The sequence below is a fragment of the Anopheles moucheti genome, chromosome X, assembly GCF_943734755.1.
Source record: "Anopheles moucheti chromosome X, idAnoMoucSN_F20_07, whole genome shotgun sequence".
NCBI classification, from domain to species: domain Eukaryota; kingdom Metazoa; phylum Arthropoda; class Insecta; order Diptera; family Culicidae; genus Anopheles; species Anopheles moucheti.
Genome location: NC_069142.1, coordinates 12,653,063 through 12,665,160, shown reverse-complemented (window position 1 = coordinate 12,665,160; position 12,098 = coordinate 12,653,063). Strand labels below are relative to the sequence as shown.

The 12,098-nt window shown below is 48.2% G+C and overlaps 3 protein-coding genes across 10 annotated transcripts; 2 read left to right on the top strand and 1 right to left on the bottom strand.

Moving 5' to 3' along the window:
* The first annotated feature begins 473 nt into the window (after nucleotides 1-473).
* Nucleotides 474-2,031, top strand: LOC128306981 (mitochondrial amidoxime reducing component 2-like). Its single transcript, XM_053044671.1, has 3 exons — nucleotides 474-677; nucleotides 789-1,668; nucleotides 1,744-2,031. The coding sequence occupies exons 1-3, from the start codon at nucleotides 668-670 to the stop codon at nucleotides 1,847-1,849; spliced, it is 996 nt and encodes a 331-aa protein (XP_052900631.1). The 5' UTR covers nucleotides 474-667; the 3' UTR covers nucleotides 1,850-2,031.
* On the bottom strand, nucleotides 1,781-4,300 carry LOC128306980 (mitochondrial amidoxime reducing component 2-like). 5 transcript variants are annotated; one of them, XM_053044669.1, is made up of 5 exons: nucleotides 4,190-4,300; nucleotides 3,952-4,113; nucleotides 3,570-3,613; nucleotides 2,588-3,425; nucleotides 1,781-2,230 (listed from the first exon to the last, which is right to left on the bottom strand). In XM_053044669.1, the coding sequence occupies exons 3-5, from the start codon at nucleotides 3,577-3,579 to the stop codon at nucleotides 2,050-2,052; spliced, it is 1,029 nt and encodes a 342-aa protein (XP_052900629.1). In that variant the 5' UTR covers nucleotides 3,580-3,613; nucleotides 3,952-4,113; nucleotides 4,190-4,300; the 3' UTR covers nucleotides 1,781-2,049. The 5 variants fall into 5 exon arrangements, with proteins under 5 accessions (XP_052900629.1, XP_052900628.1, XP_052900630.1 ...); XM_053044668.1 differs by having other exon boundaries at nucleotides 3,956-4,113; XM_053044670.1 differs by lacking the exons at nucleotides 3,952-4,113; nucleotides 4,190-4,300 and adding an exon at nucleotides 3,695-3,710.
* Nucleotides 4,301-4,595: 295 nt separating this feature from the next.
* On the top strand, nucleotides 4,596-8,150 carry LOC128306716 (vesicle-associated membrane protein 7). Of its 4 annotated transcripts, none has more exons than XM_053044303.1 (4): nucleotides 4,596-5,332; nucleotides 6,037-6,276; nucleotides 6,382-6,678; nucleotides 6,767-8,150. In XM_053044303.1, exons 2-4 carry the CDS (start codon nucleotides 6,073-6,075, stop codon nucleotides 6,962-6,964), a joined length of 699 nt encoding a protein of 232 aa, XP_052900263.1. In that variant the 5' UTR covers nucleotides 4,596-5,332; nucleotides 6,037-6,072; the 3' UTR covers nucleotides 6,965-8,150. The 4 variants fall into 4 exon arrangements, with proteins under 4 accessions (XP_052900263.1, XP_052900266.1, XP_052900264.1 ...); XM_053044306.1 differs by having other exon boundaries at nucleotides 4,617-4,704; XM_053044304.1 differs by having other exon boundaries at nucleotides 4,678-4,715.
* The last annotated feature ends 3,948 nt before the right edge of the window (nucleotides 8,151-12,098 follow it).

The following is a 12,098-nucleotide window of genomic DNA, read 5'->3' as shown; positions in this document are numbered from 1 at the left end:
CGCATTAAAAAACGGAAAAGGAAACAAAAAACTTTAATCGGAAAAAAGCATAACTATCAATACTTTATTATTTACGTATAATGTTGTAATGGCGGACCAATTCTTAGTTTCTATGGAAAGGCGGAAAAAGAAGAAAGTGAACAAATTAAATAAAAAAAATGGAATTATTTAAACGTTGTGTGTGTTTGTTGCTGGCCTTGTTTTTAGAAGGTTAAACCCCTCCCCAACTGTTTTGGAGGTTTTCAGTTGATACCGTCGCAGCGTCGCAGACAGCGAATTTAACCTCAATTGAAACGACGACCCCAAGAGATTCCCGGTTGCAAATCGCACTTTCGATAAGATAGATTCGTCCGTGCCGGGGTTTGGCGCATCCACCAACATCGTCACGGTGTGCGCGAGAGTGTGCGTACGCACCCGACATACACTCACACGGTACAAATAATAAAATGAATAAATCAGTACAAACAGCACGGGCGACGCATTCGGAACCCCGTTTTGCTGATTATCAGCTGTTGCGTTTGCGAACGTGGGCCGTTTATCGGTGCGAGTAGAGTACTTGTCCCGGTAGTTTAGTGCCATACGTACCGCGGGCACCGTAACAGGTGGAGTGCTTTTCAGTGTGCTGATCGGGTTGCCTTCTAAGGACATTCGCCCATACATATCACAAATGTTGTCCAGTAAGTATCTCTATCGCACGCATCGTCTGCATACTGGAATATCAAGCACCTCTGAGGAACGACGCAATTAATCCAGCATCCGTGAATGTTTGTTCCCACCCCCAATGATAGAGCTAGTGGCCGAGTTCGGTGAGTTGCCGGTGTCGCAGAAGGTGCTCCTGGTGGCGGCCGGTGTCGGTAGCATTGCGATGCTATCCGCCGGCGGCTATCTGGTGAAAAAGCGCATCGATAACACCCCGCCCAAGCAGTGGCGGAAGGCGGGCGAACTCGCTGAGCTGTACGTCTATCCGATCAAGTCGTGTGCGCCTGTCGTGATGCAGCAGATCGACTGTGCGGACCTTGGACCGCAGCGCAACTTTCTGCGTGACCGCATCTTCATGGTCACGAACGCGGACGGGAAGTTCGTGACCGCGCGGATGAAGCCGAAGCTGGTTCTGGTTCAGCCACGGTTTGATGAGCGGTATGAGACCATGTTCCTGACCGCACCCGGTATGCCTGAGCTGCGGGTGGACGTGCGTACCTTAGCGGCGGGACCGTCCGAGGGCGGCGAAACGATCCGGAGCACCGTGTGGGGCGAACAGGTGCCAACGGTTGATTGTGGCAATGAGGTGGCGCGCTGGTTTTCGCGCTACCTGCTCGATAAGGAGGATGGCTACCGGTTGCGGTACTATCCGCTTACGTACACCAGCCGCCAGAGGAATGGCGGTGATACGGGTTCGCTGCAGGACGAAACGAGCTATATGCTGTTCAATGAGTCGAGCGTTGCGGATCTAAACCGCCGGTTGGAGAACAAGGTGACGGTGCTTCAGTTCCGGCCAAACTTTACCGTGCGTGGACCGGAACCGTACGCGGAGGATCGTTGGCGGTGGGTGCGCATCGGGGAGGTTGTGTTCCGGATGGAGAAACCGTGTCTGCGCTGTGTCTTCACCACGATCGATCCAACCTCCGGTGTGTTCCATCCCGATAAGGAACCGTTGCGTACGCTCAAGCAGTAAGCAAAAGCGGCGGAGCATGCAATTATGTGCTGCACCGCTACTGATAAACTTCCTTCGGTTTTTCTTTACAGATACCGCCAGCTGCCATCGTGTGGTGAATCGCCCGCATTCGGCATCCATCTCGGGTTGCGCCGTGCCGGTGAAATCAAGCTGGGCGATCCGGTATATTTCGCCTAACGGGCCGCCCTCCTTGGTGTTTTCTTTCCCAAAACCACAACATTCCAGGTCGGTGGTTTTCTTTTCTTTCGGGGAAGAGAACCTGGACACACTCACACTCCGGATTAGGTTGAATAGCCGCATAGTGCATTTAAATTAACAATAAAAGCAGTAGAGCACAAAAACGCCATGGCGTGTGTGGGGTGGTGTTCCGAAATGCTTCATCCGACGTATACGGTTTCACCGAGTCCGATTGCACCGAGCGTCCGGATGCCCATCTGCATTCCGACGACCGGTGAGTTACCCAGGCCGGGTTTCAACCTGTACTTCCGGAGCGTGCTCAGCGGTTCCTGGGCCGGATTGCTGATACCCGTTTCGGGATCAACGTTCGTAAACAGGCACCTGGGTTTGGGATTGAAACAGAAGAAAGTAAACCGATTACAACTCCACACGTTAATTCTTATCGCGCTTAACAGGTTGGGGTAAAGAATTGCATCGAAAGATAAGCTATCTCAACTCAAAGATGTCGTTCTTCGCATCAGACGGTGAGGACGAAATGATAACGAGATAAAAAGCAAGAGAAGCGAGTACATTAGCCGTGTGTTGGACACGATGCTCATTTACCGGTTTGCATGATAGTACCCGCCGCCAGAAGAAGGCATGAAAGACAATTGAAAGATGGATGAGAGATAAGCGTAAGATTGGGTTTCTGCTTCCCAGGAGCGTCAGGTGATCAGGAGGGGATGATTTTTCACTTACCTTGTGCACGGTTTCACGTTCCGGTAGACCGTTTCACCGATTCGGATCCACTTCCAGTCGTCCTCCTCGAAGGCACTCGGTCCCTTGACGAGTATGTTGGCCCGGAACTGTAGCGCCGGTACCGGACGCTCGAGTCGCGTGTTTACATCTGCAACGGATGCTTCCGACACGAGCATGTAGCTGGTTGCGTCGTGTAGCGCACCCGAATCACGTGCCGTGAGCAGCGCATGAATGCGATTCTTCTCCCGCACTGGGCGGGTCGGCCGTTCTAATGGGTAGTACACGAGCCGGAGACCAAAATCTTCGCTCAGTATAAAGCGTGACAGCCAGCGGGCAACCTCTTCGCCACAGTCAACCGCTGTCACCGGTTGATCCCATACGGAATAATTTCCTGGGGCGCTTTCGAGCAGCTGCTTCACATTGACGGCGATATCCATCATGCCCGGTGCGGACAGGGTCATCCGTTCGTACTGATCGTCAAAGGTGGGCTGTACCAGCACAAGTGTCGGATGGGCCCGTCCGGTTATGAACTTTCCATCCTCGCTTTTCACCACCATAAAGATACGGTCACGCAACAGTCCCAGCTGCGGGCCGATCGGCGAACACTGGAACTGGCGCACCCGTACCGCACCGCACGATTTGATAGGGTAAATCCACAGATCGGACACTTCGCCGACACGGCGCCATTCTGCTGGTGGTTGTTGTTCGGCCCGGTATTTCAGCAACCGATACACACCGTACCCGATAGCTGAAGCAACACCGACACCGGCCGCAACGGCCAATAGCTGACCGATTGTCGGTTTACCACCGGCACCATCCGATCCGTTGTTCAGCAGCTCTAGGTGCAGAATGGAAACTCCTTTTTAGTGAACGTGAGCAGTTTTGGGAAAATGAGGGATGAATTTTGAACGATCAGAGTATTGGTCGGCATGGTTGAATGATGCAGTTATGAATTGAACCTTCTTTCTACCGAGAAACTTACTGGATAGCATCTCCTCCGAAAGCCCGTCTGCTACGCGATGATGTCTAAAAGTGAGTGGTATCGAGCAGAAATCAATCATTAATACTTCTCTATCGCAGGGAACGGTCCCCCTCAACAAGACAGACAGCAAAAGATGTTCCAAATGCACGCAGCGCACACAGCTTAACTAGCCGCGTTTGGCCAAACTTTGAGCATAACAATTAGCGATGAGGTGCTTGAAGTGGAGTGGAGCGGAGTGAAACGCTAGCAAAGAACCCAATCAGTGACTGTCAACATCGGCACCCAACGATAAGACGGCCACTCTCGTCTCCAACTCTACCAGCGAGCAATGTGCGCCTTGTAAATATGGGATTGATAAGACTTTTCCCTTTTGCCACGCTACCTACTAGTTCCTAGTCGCTAATAAACACGCTAATTAAACCGTGGTTGTTCTGGTACGGTGATGCTAATGAGCAGCACAAATTCTGGAAAGCAGAGCTCCAACAGGATTGTACCACGGATATCCGCTCACATGCTGATTAACAACTTATGCTTCCGAATGCAGCTAAAATATAAACGAAATCCTTATTAATAAAACCTGTTTTAGAGTGAAATTATCACTATTTCAGCCAGTTCATTACCCGGTCATGTTTTTTTCTTCTTTCCTGTTTGTTTACTTCCCATCGAACGGTTTGGTTTGATGTTTCTTTCACTCACACTCTCTCCATCTTGCTTGTGCATACGCACTTTTTGCTCGCGCCGCATTGCAACTGTCAAGCGAAGGGCGAGTAAATTCACATTTGTACACATTGTATCAAACGTGTTTTTAAATTTAAATTTAACTTTTCTATTCGTTTCAATTACCTTAATTTAGCTTCAATGTTATGCTACGATGATATTACAAATTTCACACCAGATGTGTTCATAAATTGCCTTCAAACGCGCACACTGTGACTGCACATAAGCACAATTCGTCAGAATTACCACTACCGACAGCAGCTGTCAAAGGGCTTGTCAAAATTCGCAGCTGACCAGCGATACGCATTCCAAAACAAGAGCTGTACTTGGATCTTCTTCAGCGTAGGGCAGCGCATCTCCCTTTTACGCCGTATTTGTTGCCAGAGTGTGTCGTTTACTCGTCGTGTCAGTTCTGATGGTTCGTGTGGCGTGAGTTTCCTAGAAATGTAAAACAATTTGGAAGACATATTCCAAAACACGTCGTAGTAATTTGTCTCGAATACGGAAGCCCTTTTTACAAAAGAAAAGAAAATAAAAAAAGAGCGAAGAAGATTACGGAAACCCCTTCAATAACAACAAAACGGCACAAAAACAAGTCAACCAGCTCGGTTCCGCTCGGATGGATTGCGAAAAATTTCCTTTGTTTTGATGCGACAACGAGTAGGCGAATGCCAAGAACGATTGTTGCGTGTTTTCGCTCTCTTCTTCACAATCGAAGCAAGCGATTGTGTTGCAGTTTTCCCACCTAATCTGCCGTATCAGCTGTAAAAGTCCATTTCAACTGTTTTGGGTTGTGCGTTTGTAGTTGCACTTTTGGTTTGTGCGCGCGCGTGTGCGTTTTTTTTTGTGTTATGTGGTAATACCAAAGAAAAGAACTGTGTTAAAGATAAGCGTTTCCACGAAATCGAGTCTGTGTGTTCTGGGTAAGGTTAGCGTGAAAAGGGCACAAAACTGCAATACTCAATACTCTCTGCCCGCACACATACACATCATCACCGTCATCACACAACGCATACGCGGGTGATTTACAAAGGCAGACCGACACGGTAAGAACATTGGGGTACAGTGACAGAGCTAATTTGTATTCTTTTACCCCCCATAATTTCGCAGAACACGCCCAACCATCTTCGAACGTGTCGCCAAACAGGTGCTGATATATTTGCCAAATCATACGACGTTCCGTATCGGTGTTAGTCATCGTGGGGAATCGCAGTGTTGCAGCCCTTTGCACATGTTTTTGTGGCAAGAACTCTAGCCTTCCGAGACGTTCATTATTCATCCTTCAGCTAGGGCAGTCAGGGCGAAAAGTGTAGCCTCACATTAGACGATTTAGACCGCGAGTAACTTGATCCGGTCGAGTGTCCCACATAGAGTTGCTAGTAGCCTGTCTGTCAACAGTCAACAGTGCACTGCTAGGGCTTTGATCGTCGTCTGGTGGCTTGAGGTTTCATCGAGATAGCAACGAAAATCCCCGCTTTCGGGTACACCAACACCGTCCGGTGAGGTTAATTAGATTAATGATCTCGATCTCTTGTATCTTGGACCAGCGGAGCTTCATGTCTAAACGCTCGATAAGATTTTCTCAACCTTAACTTGTCCCGGTGAGACATAGAATTTGTTTGCTGTACCGTTCGTCCATTACACGTTACCGATGTTGGGGTGTATAGATATAGCGCGTTGCGTCGACTGTTGACTCATCATCACCCGAGTTGGTTATCGCAATATTAATGAGCTTCTCCTTTGCTTTCAGTGTGGAAGTTGACGGTTACAGCAGAACAGCAACAAAATGCCCATCCTGTTCAGCATGATTGCACGCGGCCAGACCGTGCTGGCCAAGTTCGCGGACTGTCTCGGTAACTTTACCGAGGTGACGGAACAGATCATCCCGAAGATACAGCTGATCGATCACAAGCTCACCTACTTGCACGGCAACTATCTGATCCATTACATCTGCGACAACCGTATCATCTATCTCTGCATTACGGACGATGTAAGTTTATTGAATGAATGAATTCATCTTGGGGAGATGTTATGCCCATCAACGGTGGAACTTTATTGGTAATAATGCGCTATACTCTCTACTCTCTTTGAACAGAAATTCGACCGTTCGCGTGCGTTCCTGTACCTGCAGGATATCAACGAGCGGTTCATATGCATGTACGGGCTGTCGGTGGCCACCGCCATCACGTACGCAATGAACACCGAGTTCGCCCGTACGCTAGCCGCACGAATGCACGCCATGAACGAATGTCTGGAGCAGGATGAAATTAGCCGCTTCAATGGGGAAATTGGCGAGCTAAAGGACATAATGGTGAAGAATATCGAAAACATCACCAACCGGGGCGAACGGTTGGAGCTGCTCGTTAACCAAACGGAAAACCTCCGCAACAACGTACGTTTGATTCCCTTTCTCGTCGTGTATTCTGTTTTTCTCGAGATTTCACTAACACGATCGCTTGTGTTTTTGTTTTTGCTTACAGTCAGTGACATTCCGTCAAACATCGCGCAACCTGGCCCGCACCATGTTCTGGCGCAACGTGCGCATGTACTTTCTCGTTACTGCCATACTGCTGTTCGTGATCTACGTGATCGTGAGCATGGCATGCGGTGGGTTGCTGTGGCAGAGCTGCATCAACTCGTCGGGCGCCCCGAAACAACCACCAGCAGGCGGTTTGTAAATGGGGGAAAGAGTGTGTGGTAGGGTTCGAGGGGTGGGGTTGGAAGGTGGAAAATTAAAAAAAAAAAGGGATAACGGGCAGGGCAGGTGTAGGACTCAGTCATGCATGCTGGCAACACGGGTTAAGCGAAAGCAGGACACGCTTTTAGCGTAAGGATTCATAGGTAGGGACACACGCGTTAATGTATGAGCATATGCGAAGCGTACATTGATTAGATTTTTTTCCCACTTACACAGCGGGAATGTATTTTATGCACTTGCCACCCTTTACTCCACCCATTACTCCCCTTGGCACGGTCGGGTGTGTTGTGATTTGGCATTGTGATTGGCAAGAGCTTTGAATAGCGTTCAACACGCTATCAAAATCAAATTTACTATGAAACATAATACTACACTCCTGTTTCATTCGTACAAAATCGAATGGGATTTATTTAGATTTTCCTTTTTTTTTATTTTACAAATTTATTAAACTACAAAAAAAAACTTCTTCAATTACATGTTGTGAACATCCGCTAACGGATCGTTGATTATTTCGATTATGTTTCGTTCTAAAGTACGAAGATACAAATGAATCACGCAGGTGGAGAAGATACGAAGAAGATATGAGTTATTTTTGTTTTAAACGTTACATTTCCTTTAGTTTATGTGATATATATTACGATGCGTTTTCTGACCTGCTGCACGCACACCGCAGAAAAGGCTGGAAAATGAACGAACGATAAATTTCGTCTCCTTACTTTATGCTTTATCTCCATTTATAGTGCCCGTATCGCGTGAACAAATTGGTAGCAAGTGGACAGATAAATGTGTAGTCCTGTTGCGAATATAAGGAAGCAGATCCCAAGAAGTATTGAGCCTGTTGCGCACGATGGTTTGATTAGCTAGAAAAGCAAAGACGTATAAACAAAATGTTAGCATTATCAAAAATGGCGTACATTAGCCCGGCGGGTTGTTGAATTGCGAAGTTTCTTTACCTTTTTTTGTTTTTGGTTCTATATTATTACGTTTTTGAATTAATATACTAAATCATACGGTGCGGAATGATAACGAAATTCCTTGCGTGTTCCGGCGACAGGAATACAATTACTAAGAGAATGATCTGAGACTTTTATGCGGTAAAAGAAACGAATATATATATATACATATACTTATTAACAAAATATAGCAGGCATCGTGGATTTCAATTATGTTAGTTCGTACCGTATTTTTAATTTTTGGTGCAAATCCGAAGCATTTGCTTATCACTTTCCACGGATTAAGGTTAATAGAGCGTAACCGAATGTGCTAGACCGAACTCACTCCAGATTACAATGATGCACCAGTGATTGTAATCTTGAGGGGGATGCATACTGCAAACACCCCAAAAATGCATCGCCTGGCAACCCATTTGTGCAGTGCACCTGTGTAGGGCAAAGATAATGAAGGAACAGGAAGCGTAGTAAGACAATAACGCTTCATCAAAAGTAAAGTCCCCTTTCTGGAGTGTGTCGCTTCCTTTAGCCTTTACGCTGTTGTATCACCGGCACGCTGCGTTGTTGTTTAGTGAAGAGGGTGCCTAATGACGGCCGTGAATGGTGTTAGGGGAATTTCGAACATGGAATGCATACGGGGAAAACTGTAGCGGTATTAAAGGATGCTACTGCGCCGCGTGCATGAATAGCACGACCGGGAAAAGAAGGTCACACAAGCCTGGGGGATAAAGGCACACACACGCTGGAAAAACGATACCAGCAGCAAAGATATATTATCCACCCTCTCTCTAGCCCGTATCCTTAACCTCCACGATGTCGCCCAACCATCTTCGGGCCACGGTTTAACAGTTTGCAAAGCAGCAAAACGATGGTTGACTGCAGACAAATAGTTGCATAATTGGCTCGAGAAAAGGGGAAAGCCGTTAAGGTTTGGGAAAATTAAGGGGTTGAGGGGTGAAGTTGCCACTTCGAGTGCGGATCTTCTTCACGTCCGTGTGCACTCCGGTGTCCGGGAAAAGGGGGTAGAATGCGTGACTCGACTCGACAACCGCTTGTGAAGTGCATCCTTCGCTCCGGCAGACGAGACAAATCACTCCACTCCGGTCTGTTAGGTCTGCAGTTTTATGAAATATTCAACCCAGTACGGGGACGGGGTCGGATCCGTTGTGTTCATACAAAATATGAACCTGCATCGACTTATCTGGATGGATTCATTGTTCTCGTACGTCGTCTCGGGATGCTATTGCGCCGCATATTCCTTTCACCGTCGTGCGGATAAAATTTTGGAAGTTATTGCGTTATTGCTACCAACGACCGGTTCTAGTGTGCTGATACGAGGACCTTTACCCTGTGCGAGATTGTTTACATCCGACGCAATTTCCCATCCCTCCCCCCTCCCGGATGGTAAGGATAATACCATTATCCCGTCACTGCTGACGGGGGTAAATAAACTGCGTGCTTTGTTACACTTTGACACAGTCTGGAGTGGTTTGTTCTCAAGCGAATGACGCTTCTTCAGGGACTTTTTTGTTTTGCTTTTCTAACTCCACTATTGCGTCTTCCGCGTAACGTCTTCGCATGTTTATGCAATGCCGGTTGCGGGAAAATATGGGCCAACCGTGCTCCAGCAGCGAACACGGGAATCGCAATGTTTTTTTTTCTCTCCACCGCCAAGAGTTATTTAAACGTCACGTCCGACGTCGACAGATGCCTCCCGCTTTTTTTCCTTCAAACGTCTAACGTTGTCTTAGATCTTTACCAGACCTAAACAAAGCGGAATTGGAAGCTGTTTACACAAAGGCATCCGAAAAAACACCGCCGGTGCCTGGGAATGTCGACAGAGGCACGATGCCCTCCGTACACATGTCTGGAGTGTTGGCCCTAGAAGATCTTGGGGCGAAAAATGATACCCGCGCTGGATGGTTGTAACATATACGCGGACAATCGCAGCAAGGAACATCAGTTTTCACATGTGCGTGACCGGTCCGTACGCGGCGCATTCGTTCGCCACTTCAAAACTCCCGGATTCCGCTGCGTGAGCGCTCCTGTCAGAGGTTTTATTGTTATGATTTATGGTTCCGCACCCTTTGCCGATCGTTAATTCGATCGTTAATGTGTATGTGTGTTATTAGCTTCCCCCAACGCTGAAGCGGTATACATCGCTGGAATACTGGTACGGACGGTCCATTGTGGTGTTTCCATAGCTGCGTGATGCGGGTTTTTCGGGAGAATTCGACACGGACAGAGGCGCACAAGAATTTCGGCGCATTAGTTCGGGCCACCGTGCTGTGGGGTGATGCGCAAGTCACGCATTTTCTCCTCCCTCACCCTGTCCCTGTCCCATCCTGCCAATCCCGTTGGAAAAACCGGGGTACGGAATACACGCACGAGGCATGGGAAAATCGGGACCGAACCATTCCCGGTTCGTTCGGCAAAACAACGCAAAACAACAGTGGGCCAGTTGGCTGTGCGACGGGGTGTTGAGGGTGCGGGAAAAGGATACACACAGTACGCATCTCGGGCGCATCGGGCTGAATGGAACAAAACTGTCGCATTTTCACACGCGCGGGCCCCGACCGTTTCGGCGTGCTCATGCATAAACATTGCCTTCGCCTCTCATTCTATCAACCCCGCTCTCTTTCTTTCTCTCTCTCTCTCACACACACAGACGCACACACATATTTCCCGGAGAACCCATATCGGTAAAAACAAACATTTTACACATTTTCCCTACAGCTTCCAAGCGGAGGTTTCTCTCACCGAACGTTTCGCTCTGCGTCCCGTGACACAACACGCGCAATCGCCGTGCACACACCGCCTTTTCAGGTGTTTCCTTTTGTTGTGTTTCTTCCCTTTGCTTTTGTTGTTGCCGGGAAGGGGCTGCAAGGAAAAACGGGGTAGGAAAACGCAACGCCCCATTTTCCAGGGCGCCACCCGTCAGGTGAAAATTTTCAACCATATCACAGGCGCCATTTTTATCTCTCTCTCTCTCTCTCTCTCTCTCTCTCTCTCTCTCTCTCTCTCTCTCACTTTGTTGTTGTTGTTGCTGTTGATATAATCTTCCTTCCTTTGCTGCTTAAAGCCTGTTCCTGTTCTCTCTCTCTCTCTCACACACACACCAACACGGCCGAGTGTCTGTGTGCGAACGCGCGCGCGTGTGGCTCCGTGCGTGCTGTTTCGGGGTGTGTGTGTGTGTGTGTTTTTTGTTGTTGTTGTTGGTTGCGCTGGATGCACTTGGCCCAGGGGTTTTTGTCCGTGCGGTAACGCATCACGGTACCGCTCAGTAACGATTTAGTAGCCGTTTGCGCGCGTGACACGAACACGGCCGGAGCAGCATCTCTCAACCAAGCAGTGCGGAGCGTATGTGTGTGTGTGTGGGTTTGTGTATGTGTGCGTCATTTGTTGGGAACCGTATGTGGGACCGTAACACCGTTGCATCGGTACGCAACCTTACGGCGTGTCCGTGCCTTATCGTGGTGTAGTAGTCGCAGGACTGGAGTGCTGCCAGTTCCGGTCCCGGTACGGTACCACCCGGGCGGTTTTCTTCACATGGCCCACAATCAAAACGCCTCGATCAAAACACATCTCAAGCGAAAGAATCAACCCTGCAGGTGTGTTGTTCGCGGACCAGGTGAAACAGACTCTAGAAGGGCATCCACAGGTATATTGTTGAGGGTGTGGGATTGACATCCTTCGTGGAAAACTTTTTGTCCAGCCTTAGAGCCTTGGTATCTGTGGAGAGATTCAACATGGGAAGATGCTCCACATCTAGTGTCGGTGTGCTTCTCCCCTCCCTTTAAGGAAGGTGTTCCAGTTTTTGTGGTTCCCATCATCACCAAGTACCTCCAGCACCACCAGCAAACAATAACGTTTATAACAAGTGTCCTTTTATATTACAAACAATTCTATGAAAGTGAAAGTGTAAGTGAAAGTCCCGAAAGTGGAATCTTCAACAACAAAAAAAAAGGTTGAAGAGCGTCCTTATTGGTTGTGATTTTTGGCATCCCGGAAAAAGCCTGGGAAATTTTAGACATCATCTTTTGGGCGGTAACTCTTGCTCTCTTTCTCTCTCCCTCTCTTATTCTTTCTCTCACCGCGCATCTTCAATCTTCAATGTGGCGGAATTTGTTTCATTGACATCCTCCGCTTCTAACCCCTTTTGCG

Coding starts and splice junctions, on each gene's coding strand:
- LOC128306981 (XM_053044671.1), top strand. Junction 1,669..1,743: donor CCGTTGCGTACGCTCAAGCA/GTAAGCAAAAGC, acceptor TTTTCTTTACAG/ATACCGCCAGCTGCCATCGT.
- LOC128306980 (XM_053044666.1), bottom strand. CDS start 3,648: ATGATTGATTTCTGCTCGATACCACTCACTTTTAGACATCATCGCGTA. Junction 3,426..3,569: donor TTCGGAGGAGATGCTATCCA/GTAAGTTTCTCG, acceptor TTCTGCACCTAG/AGCTGCTGAACAACGGATCG. Junction 2,231..2,587: donor AACGTGAAACCGTGCACAAG/GTAAGTGAAAAA, acceptor TCCCAAACCCAG/GTGCCTGTTTACGAACGTTG.
- LOC128306716 (XM_053044303.1), top strand. CDS start 6,073: ATGCCCATCCTGTTCAGCATGATTGCACGCGGCCAGACCGTGCTGGCC. Junction 6,277..6,381: donor ATCTCTGCATTACGGACGAT/GTAAGTTTATTG, acceptor CTCTTTGAACAG/AAATTCGACCGTTCGCGTGC. Junction 6,679..6,766: donor CGGAAAACCTCCGCAACAAC/GTACGTTTGATT, acceptor TTTTGCTTACAG/TCAGTGACATTCCGTCAAAC.